At 46.0% G+C, this 21,812-nt stretch overlaps 2 protein-coding genes across 3 annotated transcripts in view; one reads left to right on the top strand and one right to left on the bottom strand.

Annotated features, from left to right (window-relative positions):
* The window catches only part of TSPAN19 (tetraspanin 19), a 77,315-nt gene extending 67,543 nt beyond the window's left edge, over positions 1-9,772 (bottom strand). The window contains exon 1 of the mRNA XM_075600490.1: positions 9,695-9,772. The gene's annotated coding sequence lies outside the window, so the exon portion shown is untranslated. The remainder of the gene's footprint in view (positions 1-9,694) is intronic.
* Positions 9,773-9,874: 102 nt separating this feature from the next.
* LRRIQ1 (leucine rich repeats and IQ motif containing 1) overlaps positions 9,875-21,812 on the top strand; it is a 338,249-nt gene continuing 326,311 nt past the window's right edge. For both annotated transcript variants that reach the window (XM_075600485.1, XM_075600486.1), the window contains exons 1-4: positions 9,875-10,056; positions 11,105-11,164; positions 18,174-18,288; positions 19,160-19,254. In XM_075600485.1, coding sequence (XP_075456600.1) covers positions 9,928-10,056; positions 11,105-11,164; positions 18,174-18,288; positions 19,160-19,254 — 399 coding nt within the window. In that variant the 5' untranslated portion in view covers positions 9,875-9,927. The remainder of the gene's footprint in view (positions 10,057-11,104; positions 11,165-18,173; positions 18,289-19,159; positions 19,255-21,812) is intronic.

Below are 21,812 nucleotides of genomic sequence, written 5' to 3'. Positions count from 1 at the left end.
TGGACGTCCATGGAACATCTAATTTTTATTTTTATTATTATGCTTGACATCATGGTTCGTTGTTTTTAATCACATGGAAAAATTCTTTGTATACACACATTGTCTATTGTATATATATGTTTGCATGTTTTCAACCAGACTGGCAGAGGTTAATTTACTACACATGGGAGTCGCCACTCATTGTGATGATTGCAATCTGCTGAGTCTGTGTTTGGAGTAAACCAATCAGATTTTGTTTGTACCTATATATATGTGCTTGATGTAAAGTAACAAGTATCTTTGATAAAGTCCCTTGTACGGGATGAAACGCGTCAGAGCTTGTATCTTGATGTCCAGCTTTTTGTAATAAAGAACTTTTAATCTACCAAGCTTGTGATCGGTGCTTCAGGACGTAGTGACCATTTTTCCTTCTACAACCTTGCTTAAGGTGATAGACCGTCTTGGACAAGAAGGATTGAAGTTGTCCCTCAACAAGTGTCGGTTCTGCAACACCTCGGTGACTTACGTGGGACACATAGTGTCTGCTCAAGAAATTGCTACCGATCTGGCCAAAGTAGAAGCGGTAGTGAACTGGCCTCGTCCCGAGAATGTCACGGAGCTGCGATCATTCCTGGGTTTCTGTGGGTATTACCGTTGCTTAGTGGAAGGGTACTCTAGTCGAGCTAAACCCCTGAACAATCTTTTGAAGATATATCCCGAAGGTACCGGAAGGAAGGCCACGTCGGCCCATCAACCGTTTGGCGATAAGTGGACGTCCGAGTGTGAACAGGCCTTCCTGAACTTCAAGAAAAGCCTGACCTAAGCACCAGTGCTGGCGTATGATGATCCAGAACAACCATACGTTCTGTATTTGAATGCCAGTCTCAATGGACTGGGCGCTGTCTTACATCAGAAGCACCCTGAGGGTCTTCGGCCTAAAGCCTATATAAGCCGCAGTCTGACACCCAGTGAACAGAAATACCCTGTACACAAATTAGAGTTCCTGGCCCTCAAATGGGCGATCACAGAAAAACTCCATGATTACCTTTATGGGGTTACGTTTGAGGTAAGGACGGATAAAAATCCCCTCACGTACATCAATACCTCGGCCAAATTAGATGCAGCCGGGCACCGATGGCTGGCAACTCTATGTAATTTCAGATTCTCTCTGAAGTATAAGCCGGGTCCTTTGAACATTGGAGCTGATGCTCTATCAAGACGACCAGGCCTAAGTGCTACTCCCGATGACGATGAATGGGAAGAAATCCCGGGGCCAGGGATGCGAGCAATGTGTAGTATAGCGCCGGTCATCAATGATCAGGTGGCCTTCTCAGAACTACGGGTTGCAGATTCCTTAGGATGCCAATCGCAGGCTATCCCAGCCGCCTACTGCGTTCCAAAGGGAATGAACATAACTCACGACAAGGTCATAAGATGGAAAGACTTAGTGGACTACCAAATGAGAGATCCGGTAATCAGCATCATTCGGCAAGCTGTTCAAAGAAAGAATCCAGATCTACTGAAAAGTGCTCCCAGAGACCTGATCGCGTTGCTAATGCGTGAGGTGGACAAGTTTGAGATTGACAATTGCTTGCTCAATAGGGTAGTACAATATCACAACCACCCTCATAGGCGACAACTGGTTCTACCCCAAAACTTGAGATATATGGTGTTGAAGTCTCTACATGATGAACATGGGCATCTCGGTGTAGAGAAGACTTTCGGGTTAGTCAGAGACCGCTTCTTCTGGCCCAAGATGCGGGAAGCGGTGGAACAACACTGCCGCCGTTGTTCCCGGTGTATACAACGCAAGACTTTGCCTACCAGAGCAGCGCCCATGGCCCATCTCAAGAGTTCTGGCCAAATGGACCTAGTGTGTATGGACTTTCTCTGTATTGAGCCTGATACCAGAGGAATCTGTAACGTGCTGGTCATCACGGACCATTACACCCGGTATGCTCAGGCCTTCCCCACGAAAGACCGGAAGGCCATCACAGTAGCAAAAATACTATGGGAGAAGTACTTCGTTCACTACGGTCTCCCAAACCGGCTTCATTCAGACCAAGGTCGAGATTTCGAGAGCACTCTGATCCAGGAATTACTCAAAATGTTGAATATTGCCAAATCACGGACGACTCCGTACCACCCCGAAGGAGACGCTTTGCCAGAACGATTTAATAGGACCTTGCTGGACATGCTCGGAACCCTGAAGGGTGCGCAGAAAACGGAATGGAGTCGACACGTGGAAGCTTTGGTACACACGTACAACTGTACCCGCCATGAGTCCACTGGATTCTCCCCATACTTCCACATGTTTGGTCAAGAGGCAAGACTCCCAGTAGATGTGTGTCTTCGAGTATCAACGGATGGGATACACAATGCTACCCATTTCAAATATGTGCAAAGACTCAAGGACAGTTTGCAGCAAGCTTACCAACAGGCTGAGAAGTCTACAGCTAAACTGAATGCTGGCAACAAAAGACGATATGACCATAAAGTCAAGTATCGGGAGCTACGTCCTGGGGACGCTGTGTTGCTTCGTAATCTTGGAGTCCCCAAAAAACATAAATTGGCGGACCGATGGAGAGATGGCGTATATGAGGTAGAGTCACAGATGCCTGGCCTCCCGGTCTATCGCATCAAAGACACTGAAGGCTGGGTAAACGTTTGGCATCGTAATCACCTTCTCCCCATCCCACAAGTGGGAGACGAAGAAGCAGAAATACTGGCCACACCGCTCAACAGTGAGTCCGATTTCACAGAGATTGGTCAAGAGACTGTGAATAATTGCCCCAACTCTGAAACTCCTGAAGACCCTATGGAAGGACCCTCTCAAAGGGACTATTCCCCTGAAGAGGCATCTCCCGGAGGAGCTACGGGTAAAGGGCCCCGTAGGCCAACGCCTACTAAGGTGGCACCAACAGGCCAGCCTTTGGATCCACAGAGCCCGTGCTTTGTGCCTAACAGAGACTGTTCAGAGACATTTCTCCCCTCAAGGGAAGAGGCTGAGCCTCAGGACTGTACTTATTACTTCCTAGAGGGAGTTGCTGAAGAACAGCTCCGTAGGAGCTAAAGAGTAAGGTACCCTACAAACCGCTTAACCTATGACCAAATTGGTAGAGAATATGGAATTACCCAGTATACCGAGGCTGCTAACAGGTAGTGCACACACTTTATGGCAACTTGATTGAAGAGAGACCCAGCAATGATTAATGAAACAATAAGCCTCCGGTATTGAAAACAGGGAGTTGGGTAATAGTAAGCCGGATAGAGGAACAGGGGGACACCTCCCTAAGGGGCGCCCCCAAGTAAATCACAGCCCGGCACTAACCGCCTCAATAATCTCCCTGAAATACCGCGTGGAGGTTAGGAGTACTCACGAAAAAGCCGTCCCTGTTGGTGCAGGGAATTCTGCAGCGGCTTCCTCCTCTGGTGTAGCTGGCGTCAGCGTGCTCCTCCGGAAATGATGACACAGGAAGAAGGGGGTAAGATGGTCCGTGGTTCACAGCAACTTCAGCAGCCAACGCATGGATGTCTAAAAAAACTTTATTGATCGCTAGCAGCAAACATCAGGCAACCACTCTAACATGTTTCGTCCAGGCTATGGACTTTTTCAAAGAGTGCTGATAGTGTATGGCAGCTTTACAAAGTTCTAGCTTTACAAAGTACTGAGGTTATATGTGAGGAGCCTTCAGACCTCACACATTACTTTGTAAAGCTAGAAAGACTGTTGGTGTTGAATATACGCCTATGGTGGGACATCACCTCATTGAACAACTATATTAGATGTAAAAGAATACCACGAGGTTTGCGAATAAAAAAGACACCAACATTTGGCTTTACCAATATGCAATTTGAGCAGGACTGGACTGATACTCTAAACCAATGTTCCTTAAAGCTAATGGAACTAATCATTCAGCAGAAGTCAAAAGAAAAGGAGCAATTAATGTTGGAAATAAACCTTTTGAGGAACAACTTGAAGCCATTTACTAAAATGGATCAATTTATAAAAAACGACAAAACTCTGCTGACTAATATTGAGACCATAGAGGACACAATAAGTGACAAAAAACACAGCAAGTTCGAACGAGACCGTGTAGATTATATAAAAGGACAAATTTATTGTTGGCAGAAACCTCAAACAAGAAAGAATGTGGGATCCAATACAGCAAGGGGGTTTAAACCTCAATCCAAAGGATGGTCTAAAAGCAACCCTAATAAGTCTATCTTAAAGGGAGGATCAGCTGACAACTCAGGTGCGGAGTCAGACTACTCAGAGTGCGAATTGAGATCTCACTCTGTATCTTTTGAAGGTTCTACTGAGAGTATACGGGATAACCATGGGAGATCTAGGAGCGACAGCAGGTCATCCATCACATCTAATGGGGCCAGATCAAAAAATCAGGAACAGGCTCCCTCTTCGTCTTCTTTTTTATCCACAGGAACACGATCACGCCGCGAACCAGACGATCGCGGAGAAAACGTGGAAACTCGCAGGAGACCAAAAAGAAAGAAGTACACATAGATGAGTGTGATAATAACGTCATTAATCTCTCAGGAGTGGAACTCTCCCATGCACAATTATCTCTACTAAATAAGGGACTGGGTTTTGCCCCGGTTCAGGACTTCCACTTGTTCCAGACTGTGATTGACCTCCAAAGGTTTACTCGCAAATTATCCTTAAAAAAGTTTTTTATATCAAGAGGACATTTTCAAACTAATAACTTGTCTGACTCTGATAATGATGTTGTATTACCCAATACTGATGATGAACTACCTAATATTGTTACTAATGATGCATTAACTAATATTTCTCTTGATACCTTTCAGGAAACCTGTGTATTATCAGACTTGGACGCATTACTTGAGCAGCAAGGCGAAGAAATCAATGCTTTCTCCCAACCTTTCTTTGGCACCCACTCCTCAGGATTTAAAAAGAAGTCTATCTTCTGCCCCAATGCCAATAGGGGGCCTTTCATTACGGCATTTGAAAGGTTGGTAGAAAGAGACCTTCAAATTTTATCTAAAGGTTTCTCCTGCTCATCTATGCATGCCAATAACCTGACATACACGGAGATTCATGAACTAGACACCTTGAAGCATAACAAAGACATCATGTTTAGAAATGCTGATAAAGGTGGAGCCCTTGTGGTTTTATCCACCCTACAATACAAACAGGAGGCATTACGGCAGCTAGGGAATCCGGATCAGTATAAACTTCTTAAAAAGGATCCAACACAGGACTTTATTAGTCAACTAGATGAAATTATTGAATTTGGAAAGATACTTTGTACATTAGACAAACATGAGATTGAATTTTTGAGAAGTCCACATCCCGTGATTCCAGTATTCCACCATCTCCCAAAGATCCATAAGTCACTGGTCGACCCTCCTGGTCGTCCTATAGTGGCAGGTATTGGATCTTTGGGAGATGGGTTATCGCGGTATGTGGACTCTTATCTCAAACCATTGGTACTGGCATTACCGTCATTCATTAAGGATTCCACGGACCTCATGGTAGATGTAAAGGATCTGGTCTGGAAAAAAGAATACAGATGGGTCACCCTTGACGTGATCTCTCTGTATTCCATCATTAATCACGATCACGGGTTATTAGCTATCACGCACTTTTTAAATTTATCACATCTGTCCACTTCACTTTGCACTTTTCTATTAGAATCTATTACATTTTTATTAACTCACAATTATTTCTTATTTGATTCACGTTTTTATTTACAATTATTAGGCACTGCAATGGGCACAAGTTTTGCACCATCATATGCAAACTTATTCATGGGGTTATGGGAAGCACAATATATATATCACAGTAATAATTCTTATCGTTCACAAATTATTTACTATAAAAGATTCATCGACGATCTCATTATTATATGGGACGGCGATGAATCATCACTTGTAGCATTTATAAACACACTTAATATCAATAATGTTAATATCAAATTCACTTATGAACAAAATATAAATTGCATCAATTATCTGGACCTGCTCCTTTACATAGACCATGACATGCTAATCCAAACTGACATATTTCGCAAGCCAAACTCCCGAAACACACTACTGTCAGCCAAAAGTTGTCATCCACAATCTTTAATCAAAAGTATTCCGAGGGCCCAATTTGTAAGGTTGAGACGGATATGTTCTGATGACGAGAATTTCTCTTTGCAGTCACAAGCACTATTTGAGAGATTCCAAGCCAGGGGTTACAAATATACAGATATCCAGACAGCATACGAGTACGCTATGACTTTGGATCGCCCTGGAATCCTCGATAAAAAGAAAAAAGACAAACATCATAAGGGGTACATACAATCTAAGAGCAAGTATAGTGATATGAGTCCATTATTCATCACGACTTATAGTCGCCAATCCAAGCTTATATGCGACATTGTGCATAAACATTGGCACACCTTGTGCCTTGATAAGGATATTGCTGAGTTTACCTTGAAGGGACCAAAATTTTCATTCCGTAGGGCTAAGACACTAGCATCACACCTCTCGCCAAGTCACTTTCAAACTAAAACTGATCTTAAAAGAATTGGTAGTATTCCTAAAGGTTTTTATGCATGTGGAAATTGTTCCATGTGTAAATATGTTCATAGTACAAAATTTGTCCAAACTCACATCAATGGAAAAAAATATTTTATTAAAGAATTTTTGAATTGTAATACATCCTACACCATTTATCTTTTGAGATGTGGTTGCAAAAAATTATATGTGGGACGAACCATTCGGCCAGTCAAGACCCGCATTGCCGAGCATGTCAGGCTTATTAAAAAGAATGATGTGTCTCATCCAGTTCCCAGACACTTCTCCAGATGCCCTAAAGGGGGAATAGCCAACTTTTCCTATATGGCAATTGAACATATCCCTTGTAACGCTAGAGGAGGCCATAGAGAGGGGGTATTAAATAAACAGGAAATGTATTGGGTGTACACTCTGAACACACTCCATCCGGCCGGCATCAATCAGGAGTGGGAACTGAAACACTTCCTGATGGGGTAATGGCTAAGTTTTGGGGTGGGTTCACAGTGTTCACCCAATTACATTGTGATCTGGGAGGTGACATATTAAGTTACTGTCTGTCATGCGGTTGCCACTGTATTCATGGATATGAATTATGTGAATAAATTGATAAAATGTTTATATCCCTTTAAAGTGAATCTTGATACTGAAAATGCTTTATAAGTACAAAAAAGATTTTATAAGTACTAGATATATGAAATCCTTTGTTATACATCTGTATACTTCCATTAATTGATATAGCTTTATATAATAATAATGATGCTGGTAACTTAAAACATCAGTAGTTGTGTTTTTAAATTTATCCATTATATGTTCTGTTTTGTTTTTAAGATTTTTCATGTGTATGTTGTAAATACCTTGTTGTGCAGCCATTGCTATGGGGATTGTTGGGGAGATAGTTATCCACTTTAATGATTAATCTACCACAGGTGAGGTTTAAATACGTTCCCTGTTTCTATTGGTGGCATACACTCACAACTCCCTATATCTATTTGGCTGCCATACACTATCAGCACTCTTTGAAAAAGTCCATAGCCTGGACGAAACATGTTAGAGTGGTTGCCTGATGTTTGCTGCTAGCGATCAATAAAGTTTTTTTAGACATCCATGCGTTGGCTGCTGAAGTTGCTGTGAACCACGGACCATCTTACCCCCTTCTTCCTATGACCAAATTGGGGCACCCCATTATGAGGCTCAGCAGTGGTCTCGTAGCAAAATACAATCAGTAATTGTAATGCTTACAGAGTTATGTAACATCGTGTAAAGTCATCCGATGTGTTAAGTTGTGTTCGTATTGATATGCATTTTTATTATATAACTTCTGTGTATAGTTGTTTAAGTTGTGGCCCAAGCGAGGTCGTTGGGGTTTTTACCAGGGGGAGGATGAAGCCAGGTCCCCCCTCTGCCTTGCGGAACCCCCCTCCGGGTACTCACCGCGGCGGTCGGGAGCAGAGCGGCCGCTCGCGGGATGGTGCGGGGGCGTGTGCGCGCATAGCGCGCCTCTTCTCAGAATGCGGCCGGTTGTCGGGGACACATGCGGCCGGTTGCCGGGGACGCCCGGCGGTGCCTGCCGAGGGGGCCGCCATCTTAGATTGCCTGGCGCATGCGCAGTTAGGGCAGAAGTGCGGAGGCCTTCTGACAGCTCGCGCATGCGCAGTACAAGCGCGCGAACACACTACCAATGAGAGGAGGGCTCTAAGCAGGGACTACAGGTCCCATGAGCCTTAGGGGACCCCACGTGACGCCATGGAGCCAATAGGGCTATAGGATCTCCCTGCAGAGGGGAATTAGATACATTTCACACGCTAGAGAAGCACGTTAGTCAGGACCAGGACAAGCTAGGGGAAGGAGGTGAGTGCAGGGGTCAGTGACCCACTGCATTAGGCCAGCAGCCCCCTAGGTCCCAATTAGGTCCTGAGCCACTGTGTAACTTGTTGTGCTATAGGGACAGGCCCTAGATAGGGACCCTGCCCCATTAGCTGTTTGTATAGTCAGGGACACAGCGCTGAAGCAGTGCAGCCCTGCAAGGTGGGTTCTGGGCTCAGAACGCCACCAAAGACACTGAGACTAAGGTGATATTATCCACGCCGGAATTCACCCAACTTTCACAATCAAGGTACTGTTTGGGTATAAAAGGTCTCAGTCCTCCTTCCCCCAGTAGATTTGTCCCTGAAGAAGCTCCTTTGCTGGAGGGAAACGCGCGTTGGACGCGCAATGTTGTCAGTCTCCTACTTGGAGCGGTTTTTATGTAGTGTTTTGTAGTCTCCTGGCTCTATCTATGTAGACCTAATATTGGTTATTTACCAACAGTCAGTAAGTTAGCTTTCCTGCTTTATATGAGGTGTTCATTTGCAGCTCGTTGCTGAGTAACTCACTGGTAAAAATGCTGTACCAACTTCACTATGTTGTGAATTATTTTTCTCCATTACCACAATACCAGCTGCACTACCATAACTATGGGATGGTAACATAGCATTAACTATCAATCCTAAGTGCCTTGTGGTTCATATGTTCAAGCAGGTCTGCTGAATGCTTATTATATAATTACTCACTGAGTGTTTACATTTATATACATTTATTTTGGTCTCATAGGTGCTTCAGAGAGGTGTATACCCTTACTATCAGCATCCTCTGTCTTCCAATCTCAACCACAATAAACTGCTTGGGATTATTCCAACATATATTCATGGACACGGATGCTCAGTATTGTTAATTTAATTTATTTTTAATTCACATTACACAACGTTTTGGTAACATATGTTTTAAGGAAATGTATTAAAAGTTAAATTTTATACAATGTAGGAGTGCAGTATAGTGAATTCTTTTAGGAGGCACATTCATTTTGTGCTCTCCTTCCCCCCCTTTTTCTGATTCACTTTTCAGTTCAGTTTGCACCCACATTTTTGATTACCATAATTATTCACCTATTACTTTTTCAATTGGTGTGGTTTTGTGATCACTCCCTAACCTCTGTGTTTTCTCTGAACAAAAGTTATGCTTAAACTTTAAATCTATTACAGTCTGGTGTGCCCTTCTCTCTACAGTTTGATTATAATCTAATTGTGACCCACACAATCTGAGTGGTTGTGGAAGCAGTGTGAATTCCTTGAAACTGAAATATTGTAAGTCTTACAATTAGCAGTTTGAAATGTAAAACATTACATAAACGAACCAATAAAAGAAATTGATAATGGTTCCTGTTGTGAGACACTCCACTTCGTAGGGCTTTTGCCGTAATCAATCATGTCCACCTGTGAGTCACGCCAACTGTAGCGTTAACTACGTGATCCCATTCATGTTATTGTGCGCACGCAGCGGTGAGGCGCTACGTTGAAGCCTGGCAAATGAAAGTTTGTTCCCACACTATGATCACGTGATAGACACACGAGCGCATCGCAGGTAGTTATGGAGGAGGATGAGGAGATCGAGCAGGAATTGAGCAGGATTCCCATACTGGACGGTCTGTGGAGCGAGTCACCGGGAGAGGAAGGGGAGGATGAATATGATGACATTCAGGATAACAACGAAGACGAGGTATTAATTGGGGCCGGGGTGGTTTGCACGTTGTGCGGTAACTGTAGTGTTACTGCCGTTGCTAGGATACAGGAGCGACTAGTAACAGCGGCACTGCAGGGAGCAGTGACGCGCTGCACAGTCCTCCACATTAATGTGACATTACAGACACTATGAAACACAGCAGCACTAGTAACAAGCTCGGCGGACACACATACACACACCAAGTTTTATTTTGTAGAGACCTCATTTTATTCTCCCTATAAGTTATCTGTTGATTATAAATGTAATAATGCCGAGTACGATGAGATTTTAAAAAGATTCAACCAACCGTAAAGGATATATTTTTTACTTAGCTCTGTACGGTTCAATGCATTTCTGTTTATATACTTATTGTTTTCCATATTTAGCTGTTTGGTTAATAATAATGACTTCCCATAGAAGAACAAATGAAAGTGAGGGTTGTCACTTTTTTTCCTTTAGATACAAGGTTATCACTAGAGAGATAAGGTGAAGATTATAATAATGCCCTCCCTGGTACAGTAAATTTAAAGACCATTAAAATATGTAAAATACAGGTACTTCTCTTATGTTTTTTTTTTTTTTTTTTTTAGTCACAATCATCTACAATGAATCCATTAACACATACAGTATTACCATTCATTTGGTCCATGGCGTAACCTCCCCATTAGATGTACATTTATATATGAGAGCTGGGGTTTTAAATGGTTTGTCTTTTGTAAAATACCCCTCCTTTTTGCACTGGTCGACTAATTAGCTGCTGATAAAGACGTAGTACCATATTTACTAAGTGACGCTGAAGTCCATTAAAATAAAATTAGTGAGTAGGAAAAATGTACTCGTCCCGGGACTAGTGGAAAATTGTGGGGGATGCATGGAGGCGCTAGAAAACTGCGGAACAACATTTTCTAAAGCACAGCTGTCAATCAATGTGCTTGCCGAAGTTACCCCCTTGTAATGCTGTGTATAGCGCTATGCAACGCATTGAGGAATATGACTTTGGGAATCAGAGCTGTCATTGACAACTGTGCTTCCAAATATATTATAGTTATCTACTGGATCGGCCTCCCGCTCTGAACAATTGGGCTCCCGTGGTGGACTGATGCAGGTGGGTGCAATTTTTACAGCCCTGTAAATGGGCCACATGCACCGCTTAGTTAATGTGTGCCGTAGGTTTCCAGACTACACCTGCTATCCAGAGTTTAACCTTTTCAGTTCCCCAATGACATAACTGATACGTCCCGGCCCTGGTACCCCAATGCCCCTATTGATGTACTAGGTACATTATTGCAGTTAGGCTAGTTTTCCAACCGATGGAGCAGTCGGACTGATCGAAACGGAGATGGATCCCCCTCCAATTCTGTTTGGCAATGGCAGTCATGTGCTGGCTTCTGAAATGACTGCAAATGTTGACGGACGTGTAGCACTCTGCACTGTTAAGAAGAGGGGATCAGCTAATGTGCGCTTACAAAAGATATATGCAGATTTTTTGTTTATATCTTTATTCTTTGGCATTGTTATTTAGTCCTACCAAAGGCAGATTAGGGCTGCCCATGCAAATCTTGGGCAAGGTGGATTAACACTGGTAATGGTGAAGGTGTAGTCCAACATTAACTAATGTTGTGATAAAACAAATTTTTAAACATTTAATTATGCCTTTTTTATGGGAAGCCTCAGTTCATGCTTACTCGCACATGTTAGAGCTACAATAAAGTATGTGACAACCTTCTCTATCCTTTTTTTAACAGTTCCTTCATAGGTTAAATATGAGTTAGTTGCTTCCTGCTCTTTTCTGTTCTCCATCTATCTCTCTCAAAGCGATAGGCACATCAAAAATATGCAAAAAAAAAGTCTCTTAAGCCTTTATCAGAGGGTAGCCGAAACGTTGGGCCAATAAGACATTTTTTGCATATTGATGGTGCGCCTATCCCCTTATTTTTGTACAGTACCTTTATACATAGGTAATCTGATAGAAGCACCCTCCCCAGAAAGTGTGATATTTATACACACATACTGAACTTGCGAATCTGACCCACATCTGTTTTGTATTTAAATACACTGTTTTTCATGGGAGGTCGCCTTCATTTCTCAGCTTTCTTCGCTGCTTTGAGGGCTGGAAATTATCTTTTCTGGCGCTGAGGTGAGGTGTTTGAAGAATGTACTTGCAATCTCTTCTGTTGAGCAGTTACCTCAGGGAAAAGGAGAGAAAAAAGACAAAACATGCAGGGAACCTGCAATAGTGTATTACCCAAGGGATGACAGGGTTATGCAATGAAGGAGCAATTTATTACATTAAAATGACAAGGTTAATGTAATAGGTTTTGTTCCCTGCATGTTTTGTCTTTTTTCTCTCCTTTTCCCTGAGGTCACTGCTCAACAGAAGAGATTGCAAGTACATTCTTCAAACACCTCACCTCAGCGCCAGAAAAGACAATTTCCAGCCCTCAATCCAACTCTGGGTAGAAGATACCAGAATATTCTTTTCAAGGCAGCTCCAGGACTACCATTTGGACTCTGTATCTAAGGTTCATTATTATCTACCATTGTTGTTTACATAAGCGCTGGTCACACACCTATTATTTCACCTATTATTTTTCTTCGCTGCTTGTTTGTCTTTCAGTATTTTGTTTTCAGCTCAGCACTCAGCAGTGCCACTGCTATTGTTTGCAGATCTTCTTGTGTTGATGAGTGGTCATCTCTGGGCTAGTACAGTAGCAACATTGTTTTCATAATTTGTCGAATATGACGGCTAGACAGTAGGCTACTATTTATATGTAACGGCTGGACCCCCCTTGTCTGACCCACCCAATCTCACATTGGCCCGTGTGGTCTAACCGGTCCCCATTACAAGGTCGTGTGTGGTGGTGCACCTGCAAGTAACAGGACTCCTGAGTCTCCCGCTTGGTGTTATAGAGGATGGCAGCAGGACAGGTATCTGAGGTAGTGGTTACGAGTCCAACTTACTTCATGTGCAGCGCCTCCACCTCATCAGGATCTATGCTTCCGCAGGGAGATGGTCCTGGTGAGGAACTCCTTCTCGGTGGTGACTGCCACTGTTGAGTAATCTCACACTCACACAGTGGGGGTTTCTTTGAACACGGCATCTTTATTGTGGATTGGGATGTAGCAGACTGCCGGCTCTAGCCGCACATCTCTCTGTGCTGTCCCTTTGCCAGGTACGCCCTCCCGTATTGAAGTGGGATTCCCTTTCTCCTAGGGAAATCACCACTGCGCCAGGTCCCTGGACACAGTGTGGCTTAGACAGACTTGATTGGTCACTCTGCTACCGCTAGTTACAGCACTAGGGTCACAAAAGTATTCCTCCAATCCCTTATGCAGGAGCATACATTTTACCAGCTGCTTCACACAACTGCTGGCCAACACTTACTAACTGACAGTGTTGTGCCCTTTATACCTCAGGGGGCAGGCGCATCTCTGATGTCACTATCCAGGGACTCAGAGCATACAGCCACTCCCTTCCTTACACAGGGCACCACACCAGGGTGTGAGGGAAAACCTCCATAACTACAGTTGGCAGGCCTGTACTTACCAGGGCTTACTGCCAACAGGGAAGATGTATGCAGTCATTATTATGCATGGCTACATACTCCCCCTGGTTAATACCCACCGTCCCGGCTGGGACCTAAATTTGGTGTACCTTGCGCCAGGAAACACTGCAAAAGAACACACAAATAACATGGCAAACATCATCACATTGACATAATAATGCAAGCCCATCTCACTCACTGACCAGCAGGGAGCACTAAAGAAAAAGCAGACCACTCTAATTTGGCACTCAATAATAATGTCGAGGGTCTGGCTTCTTCACCTCCCGCCCCGCGGCATCATGCACAGTCACGCTGTATTCCCGTGGTACCCCTCGCTCATTGCAATACACCACTTTGTGCATGTACACACTGCGTCCTATCTTCCAGATCCGCATAAGTTGGGACACCCTCTGCTCGGCCTGAATTCCTTTAATGGCTCCCCCTTTATCTACGATATAGTGCTGGATATCGTTTTTAAGCCATCTCTCCCTATTTTCCTCTATCTCTCTCATTAGAGGTTCTGGGACATACGGGTAATCAAGCCCATGTGACTTTCTGTATTTTGCCGCAACAGCCCGTTCAGCTCGGCAAGCCCTAGTCAACTTACTTTCGCCAGCCACCCCGGGCAGCACCCATGACAGGGGCTCATCGGTCTCTACCGGGTCATCCAACCCTGCGGACCCCTTTGGGATAATAAGGCCTGCCTGGATGCGATCCCACCTTACCCTTAGGGCCCTAAGGTATGCCTCGTCATCAAAGTCACCTGCAGCCCACCAGTGATCAACCACCCCCTTCCTTTCTAGGATAAATCGGGTGCGGTCGAACCAAGCGACATACCCCTCGTACAACGGGGCCCACCACCTAGTCTCTCTTCGTTCCTCGGAACTAGGTTCTATAGACTCCTCTATCGATTCCTCATCAGGCCCACCCGAAGATACCCCGGACGTACCCTCAGATCGCCCCACTTGGCTCTTACTCTGTGACCAGTGTCCGCCCTCAATACCCAGCGCGCTATAACTCTCGCTGGCCATCGACCCATGTCGAGTAATCCTCCCTCCACCCTCCGATCCACTATCGGACGTTCCCCAGTCCAGGCTTCCAGTCCGTTCTTGGATAGGACCCCGGGAATCCCCTGACACCCCCTAAACTAAAAGTGGACCCGAATGACAGAGTGACGGGGACAGGGGCGTTAACTAGGCCTTGTGGCTAACTTTGGGAGTGGACGGGGTTGAGGAACGGGACCGAACGGTAGGTATTGACAGGGTTACGACCTGCTCTCCAGTCCAGCAATACCTGCCTTGAGTTCGCCACAAAGTCCTTTCTTGACTCCAGCAGCTGGGCTTCTTGCTCTCCGGCTCGAACGCCCGCTCCCCCTGGTAGTAGGGGATCGACTTCCGCTGCTCGACCGCAGAGGCGCTAGCACCTCCCACTCAATGCCGCTCTGGTCATCTGGAATCTCCTCCGTGCACGCACGTGCTTCGACGCCATCTTGGGTTGGATCCCCAATCAGGATCTCTTCCTCCACGAGGACATCTGGCAACGCCCGTCTGCTGCGCGATCCAGTCTGGCTCTGGACTCGCTCTTCCTTCTCCTCCACCCCCTGGGTCTGCGACAGGCACGGTGTCATCTTAGTACCTCGCAGGGTCGGGGTGGATCGACCTCCTTCCGATCCACTAGTCACCACGGCAGTGGGACTCCGGCGATCGGGTGGTCGCGGTACTGGAGACACTCGACTCCGTGTCTCCACCACAGCGAATGGCATCTCTCCAGGGCGTACCAATAGTATGGCAGTCCCTCTTTATGACCATCTTACTCGACAGCCTAGCACACTCCTCGTCCGAGGATTCCACTTGGCAATTCGGCCGAGGCATCCCAGTAGGAGACCGGCGATGGGCTCCTCGGTGATCACCTCTCCGATGGCTGGGTTTCTCCGTCGGGAGCACCGAACCTGACTCCGACTCCGCGGGACCTGCACTCTCATTCCATAGTGCTCCCGGCTGCTCGTCGATCGGCATCGGGACATTTCCTGCTACTCCCACAGCTTGTACCGGTACAAAAGTGGTCATGTGCCACATGTACTGCAGTCCACAGTGGGGGCATCGGGGCCTCGCTGCCCACGGCTCCGCCCGGCAGTCTGCACTGCAGGCAAAGACACGCCACAGTCTCCACACCCTCCACACGGATGACCAGGAAGCCTCCTGGAGCCGAGTAGGGATGAGTAGAGATCAACGGACTCTGGTCCACTTTACTAGCAACTTCAGCCATATTCACCAGCGGAGGCACTCGTTTCAGAGGTCTGTACTGGTCAATGGCTCTTCGCAACTGAAGGGTAGGGGCGGGTTTGGCAACCCCTCCTCCTTCTTTCTCCATCGATATCCGGTGGAACTGCAAACCACTCCCCCTGGTTGAAACTAGGGAGATGTCTCGTAGACTTGTAGGCTGACCCAGCATAGGGGCAGAGTGAGTCATAGTCCATGAGGGCGCGGCTCCAGCTTTTGCGCCAAACTCCCCAACGGGGTGGGGTTTTCTCGTTGGCGCCAATCCTGGCCAACAATTAGCAAACTGCAAAGTTGCAAGACTTTCTGCAGCATGCCCACGCGGTATCCCGGGAACGCGGGAACCGCCATCTTGGTAAGTATTGTCCTTTTTCCCATTTGAGGTAGCGTCTGGCTGTTTGTTAATTGGGGTATAACAAAGTCCATTTCGTTCCTCCCATCGGATAACACTGTCGTCCTCACTAGCCTCGAGGGTACTTTCCCGAGAGCATAGACAAGGCAAACACGGCGCAGCCACGGCTTTCACGCCATTCCACAACAAACTCACAAAAGTCTCTTCTGTAGCTTGTTCTTCGTCCACGCACAGTTCATATGCGTGTTCTTCCTCTGACCGCAATCCTGGACCTTCTGCTCTGTGCAGATCCTCCATTCTTGCGGTTCTCTCTCCCCGCCATCCTGGACCTTCTACTCTGTGCAGATCCTCCATTCTGACGGGTCTCTCTCCCTGCCATCCTGGACCTTCTGCTCTGTGCAGATCCTCCATTCCGACAGGTCTCTCTTGTTCGTTGAACACGGGGTTCTTGTACATGGAGCTCCGCTCTGCGGGGCAGCTACCACATCCGTACAATAAACATGCCTTGTGCACCACCTTGTGTACCTAACGTAGATCTGACTCGTGTTTGCACTACCTCAGGCTAGGCTCACTCTTTCTGTGTCTACTGTAACACGTTCCTCCAGTCTGTGCTCCTTGGTAAGTGGTCTGGAATGGAGACTAGAGTACTCTGGCTCTTCCATGCAGTACTTTGGGCGTCGACCTACTGTTGGCTAGCCTAGTGCGGACCCTTCCAGAATTCCTGCCCTAAGTTACCAGTTTACCCCTTCAGGCGTCCCCCGCTAGCGCTACCTCAAGGCGACTAGAACAGCAATAGCCCCCTGCTCCAGACTCACTAACCCCTAACGGATCCCAAGGCGTCTGTGCGGCCTGCAGCTCCAGCAGCTCCCCGACTACCCCTTGTTCCGTCCCACGCAGCACAAAGTGGCAGCAGACACTCTCTCTGTTTCCTAATGTGTGCCTAGCAAAAGCCTGTCCTGTTAACAGGTATCTCAGCAGCGCCTCCAATTGTAACGGCTGGACCCCCCTTGTCTGACCCACCCAATCTCACATTGGCCCGTGTGGTCTAACCGGTCCCCATTACAAGGTCGTGTGTGGTGGTGCACCTGCAAGTAACAGGACTCCTGAGTCTCCCGCTTGGTGTTATAGAGGATGGCAGCAGGACAGGTATCTGAGGTAGTGGTTACGAGTCCAACTTACTTCATGTGCAGCGCCTCCACCTCATCAGGATCTATGCTTCCGCAGGGAGATGGTCCTGGTGAGGAACTCCTTCTCGGTGGTGACTGCCACTGTTGAGTAATCTCACACTCACACAGTGGGGGTTTCTTTGAACACGGCATCTTTATTGTGGATTGGGATGTAGCAGACTGCCCCATGCAGCTGCCGGCTCTAGCCGCACATCTCTCCGTGCTGTCCCTTTGCCAGGTACGCCCTCCCGTATTGAAGTGGGATTCCCTTTCTCCTAGGGAGATCACCACTGCGCCAGGTCCCTGGACACAGTGTGGCTTAGACAGACTTGATTGGTCACTCTGTTACCGCTAGTTACAGCACTAGGGTCACAAAAGTATTCCTCCAATCCCTTATGCAGGAGCATACATTTTACCAGCTGCTTCACACAACTGCTGGCCAACACTTACTAACTGACAGTGTTGTGCCCTTTATACCTCAGGGGACAGGCGCATCTCTGATGTCACTATCCAGGGACTCAGAGCATACAGCCACTCCCTTCCTTACACAGGGCACCACACCAGGGTGTGAGGGAAAACCTCCATAACTACTGTTGGCAGGCCTGTACTTACCAGGGCTTACTGCCAACAGGGAAGATGTATGCAGTCATTATTATGCATGGCTACATATATATTAAAAATGAAAGCACAAAACACTTTGTTTATTTACCATTAACTTGTTAAAAAGGATATTGTAGACTCGAGTTAATATATTTTCGTGCGTTTGTGTTTTTAGGTGACAGATGAGCTCCCAGACTCTGTTCTCTCATGTCTACAATTTTTAAAGAGCAGAGGTGAAAATACAGAGAAACTGATTCTGCAAGATTTGGAGTTTCCAGACACTTGTATAAGTAAGTATCTTCCAGACATGTAAAGTATTTTAAATGACTTAGGCCGTGTCCATGGCCGGCGAGACTGTATGGAGGAGTGCGCGCATGGTGCGATCAAAATGCTTTATGGCAATGATCGCGGCCATAGACAGCGCGTGCACCAGCGCGATGGGGCACAAGGTGCGCGACAGCCAGGTCACGTGAGCGGTTCGCCCAATGAAGGCGAACCAGCTCCGTGACATCACGACTTCCTCAACACGCCTCCCCGTCGCATCTACCCATGCCACAAATCGCTGTAGCTAAGACGTGGGTGACGTCACTCGCAAGCACGCACTCACCATGGACCCAGCCTTAGTGTTGGAGGCTCAGCAGACATATTTCTAGTACAATCAATTTTGGTATTTTGAAAAACAATATTAAAAATGCACATAAAAAAAGTAATAGATCTACACATTATATCATTTATGTTGGTTAAAAACAATGACAAACACTCTACCGTACAGTGCACTTAACAAAATACAAATTTCATTTGTGAGTGCATTCACATGTCTCAGTCAGGTTTGCAACCCTGTCTTTCCCCATTATCTGGGAAATTACTTGGTAATATATCCAGAATTTTTAAAAATTTTTTTTTATAAATAATGGCTTAATGGCCATATTTACTAATGAGGACTTTAACATCTTATGGTCTATTCACTTGTATGGATTTATTTTAGTAAATATATTAATTCCTTTTATCTGTAAATCCATAAATTCACAGATTAATTTATTCCAGCGATTAGTTTGTTACTGTTGATACTGTTCACTGTAAATCTTATATTTGTACAATATGTAGGGTGTCTGATCTGTAGATAAGAATAATCATTTTAATTTCCCTATATTTTTTTCAAAGCCGAGTGCTATGCAACTGTATCAAACCATGCTTCAGATTATTTGGATGAATTTGCTTCTGAGTATGATGAAGGTCCAGATGCCCTTAGGAAACGGGTAAGAAATACAGCTTTGAGTATACAGTTCAATTTTATTTTAATCATTCGTATGCAAGCTCATTAAAATTTTTAGCATTAGAATCCTCCAAAGGGGGATAGGTGAGGCACAGGCAGGGAAACAGACTGGGATATGGCACACCCAAGTAATAAAATCCAATTTATTGGGGGATAGACATGGGAGACATCCAAAAGAGTATATACTCTTTGACAAAGGGCATCTGCCTGAAATGCGTCAGTTACCCCAATACCCTATATTTACCCTTGGGTGTGCCATATCCCAGTCTGTTTCCCTGCCTGCTGTGCTCCTCCTACCTCCCTTTGGAGGATTCTACTGCTGTCAATTACCACTTCGCTGGATGCACGCCTGTGGAGCATTTATTTCATCTCAATCGTGATTTTTACATGGAGTTTTTCTTCCTGTGCTAGGCACATTACTGCTGCTATTATATTCTAAGTAGGTTCTCATTGAGTGTGGTGGTTAAAAGGTCTGACTTGTCCTTTGGGCTGGGTCTCTCCCCATTAAACCCTAAATCCCACTCAGTTATGCCTCAGTAAAGGCTACTACTAATGAGTTCATTTGTGGCATTGGTCGCACATGGTTATATATGGGGCTCACAGCACATTGAATGCCCGCACAATACCTGCACTAGGACCTGATTACATACTCCATTGTTTGTTTATATGGCTCACACAAAGAGACATTAAGAAGAAATAATGCTTTATTTTTGACCTGTCCATTGATCTGTTGCACTGATATCTGGACTGTATGGTTCGCTTGTTTCATTAAAAATTATATGTAACGGGTATTCCCTGTGAATACAGACGCTACTACCTGCTGTGTATACCTGTATGGCTCTCAGGAGCCTAAGCCTCCGTTCGGGGAGCCTGGGGTACATACATATAACAATCTCGTGGTGCAACGCCTCCACCTGGGAGGGATCCCAATGGAGTGGGAGGAGGCCCTCACAGGAAACAATCACGGTAATCACACGGTTGTAAAACAAAACAGGTTTTACTGCATATATGCGCATAACTTATACCAATCACATTCAATGTTAGCACTGCATTAGGATATAACATAATCCCCACACCCACCACCGTGTACCCCCACACCGGGTCCACAGAATAACCCCACTTGTCCCGTGGTCAGCACTGCCACTATGTGCGAGTACTCGTGTGTGCACGTGCGTAACGTTACCTGCCCAGTGCGACGGCACCTGGGCGTTAAAGGGTCTTCGCAAAGGATCCGACGACCTTCCTTGCGATGTCCGGTTCCTCCGGGGAGATGATCGGTCAGGGTGGTCCACCCTTGGTACAGTTCCGCTCTCTCTGCGGAGCAGGCTTGATCCCAAGCCTTTGGATGGGAAGTGCAGCGTCCGCTGTGTCCCTAACTAGCTCTTAATAGTAAGGGGCAGGGTCCCTAACCTGGGGCCTGTCCCTGAAACAACTCAAGCTACTGGGTGTCTCAGGGCTAACTGGGGCCTAGGGGGCTGCTGGCCTAGTGCAGGGAGTCACTGACTCCTGCACCCTCTCCTCCTTCCCCTAGCCTCTCCTGGCGCCGACTAACGTGCTCCTCCAGCGCGCGAAAAGTATCTAATCTCCTCTGCAGGGAGATGCTACAGCCCTATTGGCTCCCTGGCGTCACATGGGGTCCCCTAAGGCTCATGGGACTTGTAGTCCCTGCTTAGAGCCCTCCTCTCATTGGCCCACGTTTGCGCGCTTGTCCTGCACATGCGCGAACTTCAGGTGCCTCCCGTCTCACTATCCTCACTGCGCGAGGCAGCAGAACATGGCGGCGCCCTGCAACGGGAGCCGCCGGGAGCCCTCGGAACGCGATTTGGCCCTAGCAACCGGCCGCACGCGTCCCCGGCAACTCCCACACAAGTTCCTATCCGCCCCCACTCCTGCGCCCGGCCGACGGGTCCGCCATGGGGCTCGGCGGCACCCGCGATCGCCGCAAGGTGAGGGGGGGGGGGGGCGACAGGCAGAGGGGGACCTGGCTACATGTATATCTAATATATTTTAAATTCAAATCTCTGGTTGTACATTTTGTATTTCTTTTATTTAAAAAAATGTGAACTGTGATTATTTCAGCCTCGATAGTACTTATCTTTACTGCAGGAGCACTCTTATTTTGGTTATATGTGAGAAGAATTATTGCGTTGTGGCAACTGTTCAATACTGTACATATACCACGGTCATTTAGTGCATGCCTCACCGGCTTGTATTTTGCCCCTTTTTCGAATCCCTAGAAGAGAATGTAGATCCTTTAAAAAAAAAAAAAAAAAAAAAAAAAAAAATATATATATATACATACATACATACATACATACATACATACATACATACACGCATTTACTGCATAAATCATACACGCATTTACTGCATAAATCACTGCTAACAGTGGGCATTTTCCCAGGGGCCATGGAAGGGCAGTAAAATAGGGACAGAAAGTTAATTGCTGCATAATGATCCATTGCAGTTCATTGAGGAGAATGTCATAATTTTGGGGGGAAATTAATAGATTTGAGATTTAAAATCCAGAAAATGTGACAT

This window comes from Ascaphus truei, chromosome 5 (assembly GCF_040206685.1).
Source record: "Ascaphus truei isolate aAscTru1 chromosome 5, aAscTru1.hap1, whole genome shotgun sequence".
NCBI classification, from domain to species: Eukaryota; Metazoa; Chordata; class Amphibia; order Anura; family Ascaphidae; genus Ascaphus; species Ascaphus truei.
Note: the sequence above shows the minus strand (reverse complement) of the source record. Positions and strands in the feature narration are given on the sequence as shown.